Genomic DNA, 19,682 nt, shown 5'->3' with positions numbered 1-19,682 from the left:
TGTTCACATCATACCGACTCTGCATGGGAGTCTTCATTCTATAATTAAACAAACCAGTGGACCGGCAGACAAACTGCAGTGTTTGTATGGGGATTATCATCAAAACGTGTAAATGTGAATGTTTTCCAAAACAAAAGATTAGAAACACTTGAGTTCAATTTTGATTTGTCTGCACAGTGTGACATGTAACTAGAACCAGCGTTGTGATGGTTTAGAACTTACTCGTGTTTCTGACCATTAAATTATTTTGTGGACCTCGTTCTTCCGTTGTGTTGCTGAGGATAGGAAGTTGTGGGCTTCTTGTGGGTGGAAACAGCCAGAAAGGCTTTCCTGAAATGTTCTATTATGTTTCCTGGCTTGCAATGTTCTAGACGTTGAACACCTTTTTTCCTGAGGAAGTTTTGTTGTTATGAGTGGAAGGAGAGAAAAATCATACTTCGTGAATGGAAAAATAAATCCTCAACTGAAGGTTGAGAAATTTTGCATTGTATACGTGTTGGGTGACCTGCTGCACAAATGCTGTTGTATTTCTGTTTTATTCTACTTTTAAAGTTCACGTTTTGTATTACTTTGAAAGAATCAGCAGGCACCATTAAAAGAGTGACTTGCTTGTGTTTCTCATGCTGTTAAGTAGGAGTACAGTAGGAGAACGCATTGCAAAGTCCCGGGTGATGGTCTCACTCTGAGGTTAGCACTTTCTCCTCCTCCTCACTGTGTACGTACGTTGTCATAGTAACCATCAGCACTGCAGAGGAAACAGACTCTTAGTAAGTAGATGTTGAGCTGCTCCCCAGAGCTCAACACTCACAGGAGGTGATCATGAGAATACAGCAACATCTGCAAAACTGCTGTGTTTATATTCATTATGTCACGCAGAGCAGTAAACAAATGTTTCTGTTTGACATTAAGAAAACCAGTTTTTCAATGTGACATTCAGATAGAATTTTTCAATTTATACATTTGGGTAGATTTTAAATTCAGCTGAGGTTACATCAGTTAATGGGAGGAAGATGCTCTATAATCTGTTGTTAGGAAGGCAATGTCCTCTTCTTCACCTGGCTCCTATGGAGGCCCCTACAAGCTCTATAAGAACTGGCCCAACGTACTAGAGCTGCCATAGTACCTGATTATAACCGCCTGGATAAAATATATAGTATTTCAGTTCTCAGCTAAGCATGAATAACATAGGACAACATATTCTATATTGTTCACTTAATTTACCATATTTCATTTACTGCATGGAAGTTTGGGGAAACACCAATAAATCCTCACTCTACCGTCGTGCACACTCCAGAAAAGATCTGTCAGACTGGTTCATAAGGCGTCCAGGACCACACTAATGCCTTATTCATAAATTCTTGTCAACTGAAACTTCCAGATCTGGTCTAAACATCTGAAATAATGTATAAAGCCAGAAACAACCAATTACCAGACAACATACAGAGGGGGGTTATAACTTCAGGGGGAATCTGAACTTCAGACACAGGAGCGTTTGAACAACCATGAGGACGATGAGCTCTTCATTCTGTGTGTGTGTGTGTGTGTGTGTGTGTGTGTGTGTGTGTGTGTGTGTGTGTGTGTGTGTGTGTGTGTGTGTGTGTGTGTGTGTGTGTGTGTGTGTGTGTGTGTGTGTGTGTGTGTGTGTGTGTGTGTGTGTGTCAGTTCCAAGGCTGTGTGGAGCGGGCAAATGGTGATTTGCGGCTGAAACTGGGAAAGTGGATTGAAGACAACGGTGATTCATGGGCCAAAGGTGTGACGTTTGTCGTGCATGTCATGAACACATCAACATCAGTAACAACAGGTTCGACAACCTATGGGATTGTGTTTGACCAGGCGGCAAGGTGTCACCTTGGAGAACTTGAAGCCGGCTGGATGAAGAAGACCTCGACTTCATTGTGGAACTGACAAGATGAACCAACGAAGTAGAAGAGACGCCATCTTCTTCTCCAACTCAAGGAGCGCCCAGCATCTCCTCGAGCATCAGAGTTACTCCTGGACATCCCAGCTTCAAGTCTGCCTGACTCATCAGATCCATCCCCTGCTATAGACGAGCCTCAGGAACCAACTAATTCAACATCTACCACACCTCAACGTCTTCCAGACTTATCTGATACTGAAATGAAAAGACCCACCATCTATGTACAAGCTTTCAGCCTCCAAACACATACTGCATTTCAGGTTACTGAAGTCATAGATGCTACTCGTGCTCAAGGATGGAAACTCATTTGAAGAGTATTTGGCTGAAGGACAGCTTGTGCTTTGGAATAGACTGGAACTTCTGGAAGACAAGTCCCTGGACACTCCACATTCCAAGATACGACTGACTGCAAGAAAGAAATACTTGAAGACAGCCCACAAGCAACAACTCATCTTTGACGGGAAACTTTTAAGCTACACTCAAAAAAATATTGTGTTGACTTTAAATCATGCCACACGTTTCCATCTATTCATGTTAAGTAGATTGAATCCCAATTAATCATAATATCTCAACCACATGTATTAGAATGAACCATTTAACAACGAGACACTCAATAGGCTCATGTTAATGGAACATATTTGGGATATGTAAACTGAGTGTACAGAAGACCTACAAACACGGGGATGCAGTTGATGTCCCAGTTGATCCAGTGGATCACACCAACACCGGCTGAAAGTTGCTGCCATGCAAGGTTCTGGACCAAACATCAAGCATTCTACAGGGTGTACTCCACATCGGGTATTCTGAAGTCCAGGTTCATGTCTGAGAACCTTGTTGACGTGAGAATCAAATCCCCTTTATAGCAGCAGCACCAGCCAACTGCAGCAAGCATGTAGTCATGGGAGGGCAGTGGATCACTCTTTGATCATTTCATGCTTCACCCTCACATTTGGCCTTGGCCGAGTTTTGAAATTGTTTTGGGGTAACTTCCAATGACAGCCTCCCCAGAGTTGAGTTTCCTCCATGACATATAGATGGATAGATAGATAGATAGATAGATAGATAGATAGATAGATAGATAGATAGATAGATAGATAGATAGATAGATAGATAGATAGATAGATAGATAGATAGATAGATAGATAGATAGATAGATAGATAGATAGATAGATAGATAGATAGATAGATAGATAGATAGATAGATAGATCGATCGATCGATCGATCGATCGATAGATAGATTCCACTGTCCCACTGTTCCACTGGTGTTTGGATAACATCAACCATACTTCCATTCATACAACACTGTTTCATAGGCGTGAAGCCAATAAGTTAAATAGGTTAAGAAAGTGCAAAATAGTTGATTTAAAATCGATATAAAATTACAGTTAAAATGGAGTTTGGAAAATTGAAACAGCGATATAAATGATGATTATGATTGCTGTGTGTGTGTGTGTGTGTGTGTGTGTGTGTGTGTGTGTGTGTGTGTGTGTGTGTGTGTGTGTGTGTGTGAGTTCAGGAGGCGTTAAGCAGTTTTATTGCAGCGGGGACGAAGGATCTCCTGACTCTCTCTGTTCTGCATCACAATGAATGAGTGTGTGTGTGAACGGGTGAATGTGATTAACAGTGTGAAGTGCTTTGGGGACTGCTCAAGCATTCGGTAAGTGAAATCCATTCACCATGTTTATCATGAAATGAACTGCTTGCTGAAACCTCAGTGACAATGTGATTCCTACTTATGGTTTTGAATCTCTGTTGTTCTGCACAGCAGTTACAGGATGTGTGCATGCACACACAGCTCACATGTAAAAGGCTGAGGAAAGAGCTGTCATTGTGTCCTCAGGTAGGAGGGCTTTTTAAAGCGAGCCGCTGCCCACCAGTTTCATTAGCAGCTCTCCCACTCACAGTACTTGAACTTCAAAGCATTTCAATAGATGGAATATCATTAGAAACTCTGCGCAGACGACAGAGCGCAGTGATTCCCTCACGCTGCTAGAAGATTTCTGAGGACATCAAAGTTTGGTTTAATACCGTGACATCTCTATTTCAAGTCATTTGTTTCCTGTCACCCTGGTGTCCTTTCTGCAGTTGATTCATTAAAACTGCTGCACAATGTTTGGGTAAATCACCAGTTAGAACAATGAATCCACAAATAGCAGCTGTAACCTGAACCAGCTGCTCTGGCTAACAATGCAGTAACACAAGGACAGAGCATATTCATGAGGGTCCAGTGTCAATGGCTTGCTACTGCCGCTGCTATATTTCAAGCCAAGGTTAGGCCTTGAAGGTTAGGCCTCGGGTGCGACCCAGCTGTTTGATTTCTCCGTCGGCACAAAAGCCGACAAGCCGACAGGTGTTGTATGTTTTCTTGCACTGTTTGCCTCCTTTCACTCACGCCTCCCGATCCTTGACCCAGATTCCACTTTGTTTGGCTGTTGAGGAGCAATGTGATCTCAATCCCCCGGCATTTAATACTGAGCCTTCAGTCATATGGTCCAAAATAAAGATGCCAGCCAAGGCTCCCTGCTATCTTACGGTTCACGGGCAGAGATGGGCAAAGATCAAGCTGCCTCCAGCTCTAGAACATTCTCTTTCGAGTACATTTAAGAGCTGTGGGATACTAATTGCATATATCATAGATATATAAAGATAATGAGAATCTATATAATAAATTGCAATCCCAGAAAGTCATAAATATTGATATTAAAAACTAGGCAATAAGGCCATTGGATGGACAAAAATTGATAAATGAAGATGTATTTGGTAAATAAGTGAATTACACATCAAATCAGACATTTTTGTGTGTCATCCTTGTAAATCTTTGTTAGTTCCTCCCCAACTCCTTAAACTTGCGAGGGATGAAGCACTCTGGATATAGCAGTTTGTTCGGTCCAGGAATCACGGGCACTCGTGCCACTCTCCAACGGTCACATATATGAGGAGAGGGAGGCAGGAGGAGAGCAAACTGACAAGACAGCAGCTGACTGCAGGCAGGACAAGAGGCACAGCTCCCAACAATCCTGGCATCATTCATCGGTCGGTCACTGTTGGACATACATGATCTGCTGTTGTGTGTGTGTGTGTGCATCTGCAGGCTGTGAAGAAGTAAGTGATCTGCAGTCTTTTTGTTCTGAAGAGCAGCTTTGCGCTATAGAAGGTATTAGTGAGGATTATAGGGACAGAGGGCAGCATGGCTGTAGCGAATCCAAGCCTCCGGGAGGACTGGGGTGAATGGAGCAATAAAACTGTGGCAAACAAGAGGATCCCATGGAGGGAGAGAATGATGCGCTGGATTAAAGCAGAGGTGAGGGAGGGAGAAGAGGCTGATGTGGAAGAAGAAAGTGAGGAGAGCTTTGATAATGAGGTGAGCGAGGAAGAGGAGGTAAAGGAAGCAGATGAATCTGGAGAAGATGAGAAAAAAGAAGAGTTGACAGGAGAAGAAATGATTGAAGAGGTGGAGGAAGAAGAAACAAGGGCTTTTGAGAAGGACAAACAGAGAGAAGACGGGGAGAGTAGTGATGGATATGAAAGGGTGGATGAGAAGGAAGAAAGAGAAACGGAAGTGGAGACTGAGGAAAGCAATGAGTCTGATGAGGATGAGGAGGAAGCAGAAGAAGAGCAGGAAGAAGAACTTGAAGTTGAATGGGCTGCAGAGTCACAGGAAGAATGGAATGTTGAGGAGAAAGAAGATGAAGACCTTCAAGAACAAAATGATCAGTATCTCCAAGGTTGGTTCAACAATGTGACAGGATGCCACGATGGCAAGAACCAGGAAAGTCAACTTAGAGAAGATGAAGAACCTGCCGAAGAACCTGCTGAAGAACCTGCCGAAGAACCTGCTGAAGAACCTGCTGAAGAACCTGCCGAAGAACCTGCTGAAGAACCTGCCGAAGAACCTGCCGAAGAACCTGCCGAAGAACCTGTTGAAGAACCTGCCGAAGAACCTGCCGAAGAACCTGCCGAAGAACCTGTTGAAGAACCTGCCGAAGAACCTGCCGAAGAACCTGCCGAAGAACCTGCCGAAGAACCTGCCGAAGAACCTGCCGAAGAACCTGCCAAAGAACCTGCCGAAGAACCTGCCGAAGAACCTGCCGAAGAACCTGCCGAAGAACCTGCTGAAGAACCTGCCGAAGAAGATAATGATTTAGATTCTGTAGAATCGTACGGCGAAGGCTCCGACTTAACGACCCTTGGGGATGAAGATCTTCTCTCAGAAAGACTTGATATTGAAGAAGTTCATGGTGAACTTGAAGGAGAAGAAGAAGAAGAAGAAGAAGAAGAAGAAGAAGAAGAAGAAGAAGAAGAAGAAGAAGAAGATCCTGTTGAAAGGTCATTGAGTGATGATGTCAGCATCTTTGAGGACTGGACTTCTCAGGAAACAGATGAAAAAGAAGAAGGCGGACGTGAGGAGTCGAGTTATGACAAAGACACGCTCAGTGAGTCTTGGACAATGGAAGAAGAGTTTCAAGACGACGATCTTCAAGAGGAAGAGTTCATCGAGGATGAGGAAGGAGAACACTCAATGGACGAGGATGAGGATGAGGAAGAGGATGAGGGTGATGATGAAGGTCACGCGGATCAAGATGATTTGAAGATTTACAGCAGAGAGGATTACCCCACCAATATATTCCTGGCGTTGAATGAATCTAAGGATTCCTTCCTTTTCACTGACCTGATCCTGACCACAGCAGGCGGGAGGAGTTTTGAAGTGCATTTCTTTGTGATGGCTGCCGTCAGCTCGCTGGTCTGGAGGAACCAGAGTCAGAACAAAACAGACAGAAAAGACCAGGATTCCGGCGCCCAAGCCCAGAGGGCGTCGGTGTCTCTGGCTCCAGAAGTGGACCCTGTTGGTTTGGAGGCCATTGTGGAGTTTGCCTACACTGGACTTATATCGAGTTTGAACCTGGACAGTGTGAATCAGATAAAGATTGCAGCTGAAAAACTTGAAGCTCCCAGAGTGCTGGATCTCTGCGCCAAGTTTGTAGAGTCTGCGAAAATGGGAAATGATGAGAAGAAGGACAAAATGTGTGCTGCACAGCAGATGATGATCAGCCTTCAGGTGATCAAACAGCTGTGGCTGGACGGAGTGGGCTGCGATGTGGTGCTGGAGGCTGCCGGGGCGTCACTTCATGGTGAGTCAACTTTGGATTGTTGGTCCACACTGTCATGGTTGTACTTGAACCTTCTGGTGGAGCAAATGTGTTTTCCATCACGAAATGAAACTTTATACCGAAACCTACCAACCTCATTTGTTGAGTGTATTAGATTATTTTATATTAATAACTTTAGTATCTAAGTTTGTGTTACAGGATTTTCAGGTATTTGTAGCATTGCCAGAAAGAAAATAAGTTTCTGTCCCTGTAGATTCTATTTATATGCACGTGGCAACCGCTTCATTGACTAGATTACACTTTTCGAACACGAGAAGGACCCGGTCAGGTTTTGTTCTGGTAAGTGCCAGAAGCAGTTGTGTTTTTTGGAATTGTCAAATCATGTGGACAAAATGGTAGAGCAATATGGTGATCATGCATCGTGCATGTAAGGGGATCGAGCTACAACATGTTACTGCATTAATGGGGACGATATGTTGACCTGTCTAGAAAAACAATGGCATTCGGGTAAAAAAGAAAAGTAAAATTTGCATTTATTAAACAGTTACTGGTGTTTTCAGATGAAGGTCGTGGCCTTAACGTCGCTTATTAACAAATCCAAAGGTAATTCAGTCGCTGTGCTTTGAGGTAATAGACATATTTAGTGGCAGTGGATATTTTCTCATTTCCATTCTCTGTCTAGTCCATAGAGTGATCCTGGCAGTGAGCAGCGACTACTTCCGTAGCATGTTCACGTTGGGAATGAAAGAGTCCCGCCAGCAGAGGGTGGCCATGCCCCTCCTATCGGCTCTGGAGCTGGAGGTCCTCGTCCACTGCTCCTACAGCGGAGTCCTCCAGCTCAGCTGGGACTGCATATTTGAGGTGACCAGCACTGCTCTCCAGCTCCAGCACCAGCCTGCCCTCTCCTTGTGCCTGAACTTTCTGCATCAAGAGATTAATCCTCACACCTGCCTTGACGTGGTTTCCTTTGCGGAGGCCTACGAGGTGCCGCAGATTCTGGAGGTTGCTACTGATTTTATCTTGCGGCAATTCCAGAAGGTGGCGTCCACCTCAAAGTTCAAGGACCTTCCAGGCAGGCAGCTCTTCAAGTACCTGAAGAGTCGCTCGCTCTGTGTGTCATCTGAACTTGTTGTTTTCAAAGCTATAGTTTCCTGGATCCAGGCAAAGCCCAAGACAAGAGTTGGACTTACTCGAGCTCTCATGAAAACCGTCCACTTTCCCCTGATGACCTTCAAAGAATTCAAAGAGGTCCGATCAAACAATTTGTGGTCCAACGATAATCTGAAGCCGCTGTATGAAGAAATCTTTGAAGATTTCTGCTCTAATGAGAGCAGGCTGAGAAATCAGTGTCGCATCTATCTGCCCAAAGAGAGTCTGGTCCTGACGGGAGGCGAGCAGATTTCTGAGGACCTGGGCCGACGCAGCATCAGTAAGGAGCTCTGGTTCGGACATTCCTTGAGGAACCTCACAGGTATTAGAAAGGCCATGGAGTGGAGAAGACTGGGAGAGATGCCAGAGCCTGCCAGGTTCAGTCATGCAGTGGCTGTGCTGAAAGGACGACTGTATGTGTTCGGAGGCAAGAAGTATTATGGTAACGGGGACATCTTGAATTCTGTTTCCAGGTAAGAGAGGGGAAATGTCAACTTGTGGAACGCTCCAGCATTTCTTCAAACATATTTCTCTCATCTTAAAATGTTTGTAGGTTCGATCCCCTTGAAAACACCTGGGAGTGTCTGGCTGACATGCTGGAAAGAAGAAGCTCTTTCTCCGTGGTTGTGCTGGATGGAAAGCTCTTCGCTCTCGGAGGACAATCTCACTCTGACTTTAGCGACAGTGTGGAGCGATACTGCCCCGCAACAAATTCTTGGAGGTACGTTAAACAGAATGCGTAACATTTTTACAAAACATGATGAACGGCTGAACAAGTACAATGATTTTCTTCCTACCGAGCAGCAAATGAAAGCGACTGAGCTCTAAGAAAAGCCCACATGGCGTCAAAAGGAAGAAATCTGAAGTGGTATCAATTGCCACTTGTGATAATTATAATAAATGTTACATGGCTAAAAAGTTGCTAGAAATTTGTTTAGAATGACTAATTCGTCATTTCAAATTCCTAAGTATTGTTATATTTCGTAAAGAAATATTAACTAATTCAAGTAAATTTTTTTCTAATGAGACTTGCTTGTTTAGCAATTAGCTTATTTGTGGATTGTCCAGATGGTGCCCCATGATTATTAATGAATAAATAACATATAAAATTCAAATTAATTACATGTTTTTTACTCTTTTTATTTAAATCTATTGTCGGCAGCTCTTCAATTTTACTTTAGTGAAATATCAGAAATAATTCTCCTTTTCCTGAATTAATGTACTTCTTAAATTAAGAAACAGAGTACATTTGCCACCTCTGGTTACACATACATTTCATAAATAATTCCTGTGATAAAACGTCATTGCTTTGAGAAGGAATATTTCATATTTTTTGAAACTATTTTGCTGCTTTTTTATTCAGTTCCAACCAGTTTTCTCCTCGTCTTTCAGCTTCATGTGGCCCTTGGATCTGCCTCTAAGTGGACACGGGGCAAAATGTTTACATGGAAAGATTTTCGTCTGCGGAGGCCAAAACAATGAGTACCCATGTGTTGGGTCCATGTTTCAGTACCACCCAGAAACAGGAAGCACGTATTTGGCCAACATGTCTAAACCCCGAGCTCACCACTGCATGGAGATCCTGGGCGAGAGTCTGTACGTGGCGGGCGGGATCAGCTCAGAGGATCAGGTCAATGTCGTCGACCAGTCCTCCTGTGAAGTGTACAGTCCAGGGACGGACTCCTGGACGGCCTTTGCCCCCCTGCCGGTGCCACATGTTGGCGCAGGAAGTGCAGTTTTGGAGGGAAAGTTTTACGTGCTGGGCGGTTACAGCCAGGAGGACTACAGCGACACTAAGATGGTGCATCGCTACGACCCGGCCACACAGCGATGGGAGAACATGGGCAAGATGCCGGGGCCAAATAATGACATACGTGCATCTGTGATGAGTTTACCGCAACATTTTAGATCGTAGGACACGTGACGAGTATCATTACTTTTGTTTTGCAGGTGGATTACCAACTGCACGTGAAGAAGGGATATTTTATTGTGTCTTCCCCTTGCATCTGCAGGCGTGTGAATTCAGGGTTTTAATGTACAATTTTGGTGTTAAAGATGACGCAGATACTTGTGCTGTATTCAGAGACGTGCTGTAGCATCTGCAGAGTGAGCCCAGGAGGCCTTACCACACCTTCCAGCCTGATAAATGCCCCAGCATGCTCACTGTCCATGTGAAAGGGTTAACACACACAGATCAGTTATCACACAAACAAACGCAAAGCGTGCATTAATGTAATGCATGTTAATGCTGCCATCCCACTATCATGGTGTTACAGTCAGTTAGTGGCCTCCTGACTTAGTACTGTTGTTTTTGTTATTTTAGTTATACGTGAAAAAAGATTCAGATGTTTATATTTTCATAAAAAAGGAACTTATAAATGTGCACAATTTGCAGTGATTTATTTTATTATGAAGCCATGTATATGATTAGTTTGCGATTCCTTCAGGTAATATTCTCTTATATTTTGTTATTTTTGCTCATCTGATACAACTGGAGCGTCTTGAAGTACTCACTGTTACATAAGTGTTTCTCTGGCCGAACCACCACACAGACAGCGGGACAAAAAAGAAAACCGTGTTGAGGTTACGGTCCTCTCTGCCGTCGTCCTGCAGTTCCATATGGATCTTATCGCCTGCAGCAGCTTCAGAACGGCAGCATCACCACTGCAGCCGGAGCCGTCGGCTGAAGCGCTGCTTTAGGTTGAAATCTGACATTGTTCTGCAGTAAAATGGCCGCCATTGTTTGAGTGTTGCAGCCGTAGGTGCTGGAAGGGAAGAAGTAGAGATGGGTGCTGTGAACACGCCTGAAATTCAATAAAGAAATACAGAATGTTTGAGTGTCTCCATCTTTATATTTGAACCTTTTTACCGGGGCAGCAAGTCCGTGCAATTAGCAATACAGACATTCCCGATGCAACCAGGATTCAAACTGGAGTCATAACGATAACATTTTGGATAAAAGACACTTTTATAAACCTTAAAGACAATTTAGATTTGGAAAAGACCCATATATTGATTTATTACCAGTTTTTCACTTGTTCCACATGTTGCTCCATTACAGCTTATTCCAGAAAGGATCAATTACATTTTCTACACACAATACCCAATAATAACAGAGTGGAAGTTAAATGTTAATAAACATTATGAAAAAGTACTGCGGATATTATATAATTTTATATATAATATATCATGTGTAGGGGAGAGATGGGCCACTTTTTACTTATGTTGTCCTGGAGGTAGGGGACAACGACACAGCGATAGAATTAAAACATTTACCATTATTTCAAGATGTCTGCTATCAAATGAAATTCTCAGGAGGCAAGCTGGCCATAATAATGACTTGTCAAGTTGAGCCATGTGGGGTAAACTGACCATCTGAGTTTTACAATGTCAACCTGAGCATCTTGTCCTAACAAACAGTTTAATAGTTTTGAACTTGCGAGAACAAACCACCCGTTAGTTTAAGAACCAGTTCATCAAAACAGCTACTCAATATTCCACCTGTCCAGGTTGCAGTGGAAGATGAACTGTTGCTCCCTCCTTCAGTTCCTCCAGTCGTTTGACTTCTTCAGCACATCACTCCGTGGGGAAGACGTCTCAGTCTTCTCCTTGAATGCAAAGGAAGCTTGAAACCATCACATGGTCTGCCGGCTCCTCCTCCACCTCCTCTCAGAAGACTTTGCTTCTGCTGTTCCTACTTCCTTTGCCTTCCTCTTTCTCATCTACCTCCTCAGTGTTGACCCGTCAATGTTCGTCTCTTCGGTCACTGATCTGACGGACGTTCCAGCTGTGACATCATTGGCTGCGCTCTCCATCTCTTCCAGGAGTTTGGAGCTCCAGCTTGTATCTTCTTGACATGATGCCTTTTCTACTATGTTTAATAACCGGCAAACACACCAAACCATGAGTATACTCAACTGAAATACAATTTCATACGCCATTGGCTCACTTCCCCACAGAGCCATTTTAGACCTGGATAACTTTGCTTTGGCACAACAGTCATCTTACCTTTTAAGCAGAAAATTTACTTTGACAAGCAAAAACACTGTTTTTTTGTGTAAAATAATTCCTAACCTCTCCCCATGTACTTCACTGTATCACAGCAAGATGGAAATGATGGATGCTTCCTGTCTTATGACAAAGAAATGTGCACGGTTACCTGGACACAAGGGGTGTGTCAACTTACCCTCTGGCTCGTCCCCCCACCCCCAACCTTAGTTTACTCCCACTCAAATGTAATGTACTTAATTTTCTCCTTTGGAAATGTTATGTTGCCACTGACAATACCCACAATTTGATCAATATATTCAAAGCTTTTGACCTGCAACTTAATTCTTCTTCCTATTATTTATAATATTTGTTTACTTTCACGTCATTTTCACTCATTTTCATTTTTTTTGTCTCAAAATGTGTTTCATATGTTGGAACCTAATGGATGGTTCCATTTATATGTATGTGGTTAAATAGTCACTAACATGTTGAATTGTTTTATAGACAAAGTGTTTAGTAAATTTACCTGAGTGCTTATTTAAGCTTTTATGACGAAATTAACTGAGAGAATTGAAGCAAAGTAAATGTATTCAGCTCTAGTTGCGCCTTAGATTATCATGGCCTGCTGAATGGGGATTAAATCAGTAGATCTGGAACAATCAAATAAAGAAAACTCCCACGAGATTACAGGAAATAGAGTCTTCACATTATCCCTGCATTTCTAGAGTAAATAATAAAGAGTTTGCAGCGTCACCATCTGCTCCTCCAAGTACATTTCCAGCCTGAATCCTGACTGGAGGCATCACATCATTTCAGCTTGAGTGTTCATTTTCATATGTTGTCCAGTAATATGTGATTTTAACCTCGGAAGCAGTGGAGGATTGAGGGACATCTAGTGGTGAAAGTGAATATCGCAGCAATGTGAAAACCCCTTTCCACTCATTTCCCTTCACTTGTGTTTTAGATCATTTCTTAAATCAAGGTGGTTTTACACAAATGTAAACATATTCCTCAAGTTTTTTTAAAAACCATTCTCCCTGAAGGATCTCTCTAAATGCTTTTCCCCCTTCAGTCATCATATCTGTTTTTTCTTTGTTCTCATGCAGCGCTTGTGTTCAGCTGTTCAATAGTAATAAATGAAGAAGACCCACTAAACCAGGGGTGTCAAACTCAGATCCTCGTGGGCCGCAGCCCTGCACGTTTTCAATGTCTCCCTCCCCTGAATGTCCTGATGGTTCATCATCACATTCAGCACAAAGCCAGATAACGAGCTGCTCATTGCAATCAGCTGTGTTGAAGCTGGGAGACATGCAAAACGTGCAGGGCTGCGGCCCTCGAGGCCTGGAGTTCGACACGTGTGCACTAAACACTGTACACTGAGAGAGATACAGTTTGGGTCGGGCTGAAGAATCTTATGAAAGCTTATGGCATTTACATTTTGTCACAATCACACAAACACTGGCGTCTGGAACTCCAGAATGAAGTGACAGGGACTGATTTTGCCCACCAGGGGGAGCAGCTCTCATTCTCCTTCATCAAATCCATTCATTCGGGATTTATTGAAAAGGAATGTGACAACAACAACAACAACAACAACAACAACAACAACAACAACAACAACAACAACAACAACAACAACAACAACAACAACAACAACAACAACAACAACAACAACAACAACAACAACAACAACAACAGCTGTATTCAACTCCTCCTTACTGTGGGCAGTGAACGCAGTGAAAGTCATTTTAAAAGTGAAGTGGTCCTTTAAAGTTGAAGCCTTACATTTAAAAACAAATCATTCCGTTTTAATTATTTTGAGGTAATCCTGTTCAAATAAGCCCAAAGAATTTTGTAAGCAACAGAGAAAATTGTGTGTTGGGCTTTTTTTTTTTTTTTACTAATGGTAAAACCATATATATGTATGTATGTATGTATGTATGTATGTATGTATGTATGTATGTATGTATGTATGTATGTATGTATGTATGTATGTATGTATGTATGTATGTATGTATGTATGTATGTATGTATTTTACCAACTTTTTGCAAACACTACTGACCTGAATTGCATGAAATCTTCAGAGATGATTTGCCCTCATCCAAGGACCAATCCATTGCATTTTGGGATCGACCAGCTCCTGAAGAAGGACAGTATTTCCTCCGTAGTGGACACGTTGGAGCTCCACTCAGTGTTTCGCACAGTAATGCTATGACAGGCTAGTTCGCATCGATATGAGCTAACGGCTAACATGGTAGCAATGCTCGCTCGGTTCCACAAACGTCTCCACTGGGTGCAGGTTCTAGTTGTGTCATGTTGTTGTTAAAGTTCAGTGTCACTTTTGGGAGCAAAATAAAACTTGAAATAAAGGAACATTTTGAAACGTTATCCGTTTACCATTTTTTATTATTTATTCCAGTTCAAGTTAATGGCTTTCTCTTATCACTTGCACAACATAGAGTATTAATTCTTCATTTTATTTTATTCATTTCAAAGTGTGAAAGGGTCTTCAAATGTTTGACATTTTAGGAGTGGGACATTGCATTAATTTGTTGTGTTTGACAGACAAATATTGGGAAAATATCTACAAGCTCACGTCTCACAACAAGAGTATCAATAGCTCACCATAAATACCCTTATCGGTGCCTCCCTGGTTGATGGTTTTAATGGCTCGTTTATGGCTTGAGGGACAAAGTTTAGGACTTGGACTCGACTCAGGATTCAACTTGAGACTCAACTATGATTTGAAAACCAAGGACCTGGTCCTGCCTCTGTCAAACCGGCTCCTCCAGGTCTTTGGGGACCTTTCTTTGTGTTCTGCTGCAGTCACGTTGGAACAGGAAGGGCTCATCTCCAAACGATTCCCACAAAGTTGGGGCCATGAAATCTTATGCTGAAGCTTTCATAGTTTCTTTCATTGGATCAAAGAGACCGAGACCAACTCCCTGGAAACAATGCCACACCACAACCCCCCCCCCCAACCAAACTTTACCCTTGGTACAATGCAGTCAGACCAGTACCGTTCTGCTGGAAACCATCAAACTCAGACCGTCCATCAGATTGTCAGACGGAGAAGTGTGATTGGCCACTCCAGAGAACTTGTCTCCACTGTTCTGGAGTCCGGTGGAGGTGTTTTTATGCCGCTGCATCCGACGCTTTGATTGTGGGTTCTGATGCTCAGGGTTAACAAACACTGCTCAAGACTCACACACAGACATCACAAGAAACCATGGAAGGACGCAACAAATAGACAACCCAGAGAAGGGAAATCATACTTCATATATTATGTTGGTTCAAGCTTGTAACTGGCCCCCCAAAAATTACATTTGAATTTAAAAGAAAAACTGACAACAAATACAAGAATATTTAGGATAACCTGTGTGTGTGTGTGTGTGTGTGTGTGTGTGGGGGGGGGGGGGTTCTAGTTCAGCCATTAAAAATGGACACAAACTCAAGTATACATTTTTTAATTTCTTTTCTGTCAAAACACTGAGAACAAAGTCTTCAAAACAGTTTATAAGAAAAACAAATAGTGACAACCAAAGAATATCTTAAAACCCTGAATCCACTCGTAGCTGGGTGGTTTCTCTCAGGATCTCAGTACGACATGCACACAACAACAAGAAATGTATTTTTAAAGTTCTTGATAATAGACGTATAGTGGCTATATTATTGGCTTGTATGTATTGTATTTAATAATATGCAACTAAATATATGCGATACAAACGATTGATTTTGTATTTAGCATTTCCCAGGAGTGTTCAGGACTTCTTTGTTAATTTCATATTATTTTGACCAACCTGTCACTGTCTGAGATGCTGGGGTAATGGAAGCAGGCAGGCCCGGAGGTCAGTAACAGCCCCAGGCAGTCTGCCCATGTTTTCCCATCGCTGTGAGCTGGGATCAAAACGGTGGACCAGTCCAGACTCACTGTACTCATCCTGGCAGTATCCGCCGAACACGTAGATTTTATCCTCCAGGACGACTGAGGCGGCACTGACATGGGGTAGTGGCAGCGACGCGAAACCAGTCCATGCATCAGCCGCAGGATCATACACTTCGCAGGCGTGCTGGTTGGTATAGAAGGTCCTGAGGTTACACACCCCGCCCGCCACGTACAGAAGGCCTCGCGCAGCTTCCATGCAGTGCTGCGCCCGGTCCTGGGCCATGCTGGCCAGGTAAGCAGTCCCTCTCTCTGGGTGGTACAAGAACATGGAAACCAGACACACGTACTTACAGTTGAAACCTCCAGAAATAAAAATCCCATCATTCAGGACAGTGAGGGCATATCCACTCAGAGCCTGGTCCAGAGGCTTGACGAAGCTGTAAAACATGAGCATCACAGGATGAGTCAAAGCAGATCAACCACTAAAGCTTGTTTAGAGTTTTTAACAAGAGCCTTGAATGATGTAGAATGTTTTTCAACAGTTGGATGGATGGATGGATGGATGGAGGGATGGAGGGATGGAGGGATGGAGGGATGGAGGGATGGAGGGATGGAGGGATGGATATTATCTGACAGATTTTGTCAAAAACTACATCACCATTTCTGATTCGATTAGAAAAACCTGCTTTAAGATGCCATGTCAGAGTCCCGTTCATCACTTTGCTTAATAATACCTCCAAGAGTCATTGTCTGGGTTGTACATTTCTATGCTGTCCATGTTGGTGTTGATGTCCTGATCTCCACCAATAGCATAAAGGCGCTCCTCGTGTGGCACCACTGAAAAGTTGCTTCTGAATTCCTGCATGTCAGCGAGCCTCTTCCAGCCGTCCTTCACAGGATCAAAACTAGTGCGAAAGACAAGAGGAAAACTTATGTGATGAGCTTGTTCCTGAAAGTACAAAGTCTCTGTTTCCTCACCTGTATGTGGATTTCATCATGTCATCCTTGGCATAAAAGTAGCATCCTCCCACCACATACAGTTTCCCCTCCATTACCGCGACAGCGTGCCTGAACTTCGGCTTGTCTGGAATCTCACCGAGCTTCCTCCACTCCACCTCCTTCACCAGCCCGGTGCCGCTGCGGAGGGAGTTTGCAAACCACACTTCCCTGCTTGGTATACGCTGACCCACATCTGGGTTGAGCTGGTCTCCCCCAACCAGAATCACAGCGTCTCTGGGTCGCCTCACACGACACCGATCCTCAGATTGTGGTTGGCTGAAGCCAAACTCCTTGAGTGCAGAGCTGTAGAGCTCCACATTGTCCTCTCCAACGCTCTCCAGGCGCAGGTTAATGGCTCTGACCTCCCGGAACTCTCGAAAGGTCATGAGAGGAAAGCGAACTCCAGTCATTAGTAAGCTGGCCTGAGCGAGTCTCTCCTCAGGTTTGGCCTCAATCCAAGCGATTACAGCTCGAAATGCTGCGAGCTCAGAGGGGACACACAGGCCATCACATCGCAGGAAGCCCAGGAGCTTCTCCGCCGGCAAGTCCTGGAACTTTGCAGTGCCTGATACCTTGCTGAAGTTCCTCAGAACAAAGTCATTGGCGTCCTCAAGGAGCTCTGACATCCCATAAGCCTCTGCGAAGGAGATCACATCGAGGCAGAACTCGGCCTCTATTTCTTGTTGCATGAAGGCGAAACAAAGCGAGAGCGCAGGCTGAAACTGGAGCTGGAGAGCCGTGCAGGTGATTTCAAAAACAGAGTCCCAGCTGAGATGGAGGACTCCGCTGTACGAGAAGCTGATGAGCGCCTCCAGTTCAGATGCCGACAAGAAGGGAAGGGCGACGCGGTGTTGACGTGATTCTCTCATTCCACACGTGAACATGCCACGGAAGTAGTCACTGCCCGCTGCCAGGAGGACTCTGTGAACTGGGGACAGACATGGGAACACTCAACTCCGAGCGCTACGATCGAGACAATCATAAAAAGTAAAGTCATACTTACCATGGAACAAACTTCCATCTACATCCAGAAGTACATCACATCCCACTCCTTCTGCCCACAGCTGTTCAATGCGCTGGAGAGTGAGCTCTCTCTGGTGTCCTGCAGAAACACTTTGCTCTTCCATCTTGGAGTGTTGCCCGTCCTTCAGTCTGCTGCACAGATCAAGCAGTCTTGGGACTGACAGTTCCTGAGCTGCAGCGCTGAGCTGATCCACCGTGTCTGTGTTTAGAGACGATACGACCCCGGTGTAGGCAAACTCCACAACTGCCTTCAGACCCACACCGTCGGCTTCAGTGGCCACTGACCACCTTTCAGAAACATTGTCCAGTGGTCGTCCTTTTCTTTCTCTCAGTTTTTCCAGGACGACGTTGCTGACAGCAGCCAGGATGACGGCGTGAACATTCAGCGTGTTTCCGTCCACAGTGGCCAGAGTTAAGTCTGTGAGAACAGACGAGTCCTGGAGCTCCTGCACCGTCACAAACAGCTGCCTGGAGTAGGTTCTGCTGCGATACTTGTGGACGTGATGCACATCCTCCACCTGTGCCTTGTCCCTGGTATGCTCCTCAATGGCTTCCCGACTGGTCCGGACCTTTGACCCGTCACTCCTCAGTCCCATCCTGGCGTCGTTGAAAGCAACAATCCTCTTCAGCTCACGGTTGTACTGTTCCACTCCTTCTCCGCCTTCCTGTACCACTTTCTTCCTCTTCTCCTTCTCTCTCCTCCAACACTCTTCCCACTCCATTGGAAGGTAGCGGCTGCTGAGCTCCATGTCGCTGGTTGATTCCTCGTTACATTACACCTCAAATTTCCTTTCAGTTACGGATGTGATCAAACTGTTTATTCCAAATAACAGCCTCATGCCTTCTTCCAATCCTCTACATCCCTCTTTCAGTCTGGAGTCTCCCCGCGACAGAAACAAGCAGCTATACATAGGCCCCGGGTCAGACAGATCTAATATCAAGGTTGTTTTTTTTTTAGCATGGACTTCATTGCATGTTAAGCAGGGGGCCATGATTATAACTACTGGTAAAATGTATTAGCGCAATAGCTGTTGTCGCATTTCAAACTTTAAAAAAAAGAAAAAAAAAAGCACAACAAAAAGGAGTGAGGGGAAGGGAAGACCACTGGGCTCAGATCACCAAACAAAAATAGAAGAAGAAAGCTTGAGGGCCACATAAGCTTCAGTTTCATCGCAACCGAGCTGAACTGGTAAATTAAATACATAAATAAATGAAGGAATAAATAAAATATGAAAAGATCAAAATGTTGTACAAATATGTCTTTTCTTTCATATTTGAAGCTATTTATAGAAACATTCACGAGGAAAATCCTACAATATCATCACCATTGAGATTCTCTTCATTCTGTCTGGAGAAGCTTCTCAGAGGGTTTCTGCAGCCTCAGCATGCGTGCTGTCATGAACACAATGCTTATGCTATTAGGTTACGTTTTATTGCTCCGTCACTGATTTCTGGTTTGTAAACATTCTTGTTGTTTAGGTCTGGTTCACAGTGCCATTACATGTTCTTGGACACAGCAGGCGGACACAAGTAGAACAGAAGTTACTTTAATGGGGAAATGGCAGCTAATGTCACACCCATGGGTTTTGGTTCACAGTAACAAGTGT

The 19,682-nt window shown here is 43.9% G+C and overlaps 2 protein-coding genes across 2 annotated transcripts; one reads left to right on the top strand and one right to left on the bottom strand.

Moving 5' to 3' along the window:
- The first annotated feature begins 4,880 nt into the window (after window positions 1-4,880).
- On the top strand, window positions 4,881-11,010 carry LOC308124036 (uncharacterized protein). The gene is made up of 4 exons (XM_080486816.1): window positions 4,881-7,048; window positions 7,710-8,649; window positions 8,730-8,897; window positions 9,569-11,010. Exons 1-4 carry the CDS (start codon window positions 5,107-5,109, stop codon window positions 10,089-10,091), a joined length of 3,573 nt encoding a protein of 1,190 aa, XP_080342942.1. The 5' UTR covers window positions 4,881-5,106; the 3' UTR covers window positions 10,092-11,010.
- A 4,609-nt stretch (window positions 11,011-15,619) lies between these two features.
- On the bottom strand, window positions 15,620-18,966 carry LOC308123842 (kelch-like protein 33). The gene is made up of 4 exons (XM_080486544.1): window positions 18,056-18,966; window positions 17,032-17,980; window positions 16,788-16,958; window positions 15,620-16,490 (listed from the first exon to the last, which is right to left on the bottom strand). Exons 1-4 carry the CDS (start codon window positions 18,822-18,824, stop codon window positions 15,971-15,973), a joined length of 2,409 nt encoding a protein of 802 aa, XP_080342670.1. The 5' UTR covers window positions 18,825-18,966; the 3' UTR covers window positions 15,620-15,970.
- Between the last annotated feature and the right edge of the window lie 716 nt (window positions 18,967-19,682).

Source organism: Lipophrys pholis (genome assembly GCF_963383615.2).
Source record: "Lipophrys pholis genome assembly, chromosome: 18".
Lineage (NCBI taxonomy): Eukaryota > Metazoa > Chordata > Actinopteri > Blenniiformes > Blenniidae > Lipophrys > Lipophrys pholis.
The sequence above is the reverse complement of the archived record's forward strand: the minus strand, read 5'-3'. Positions and strand labels throughout refer to the sequence as shown.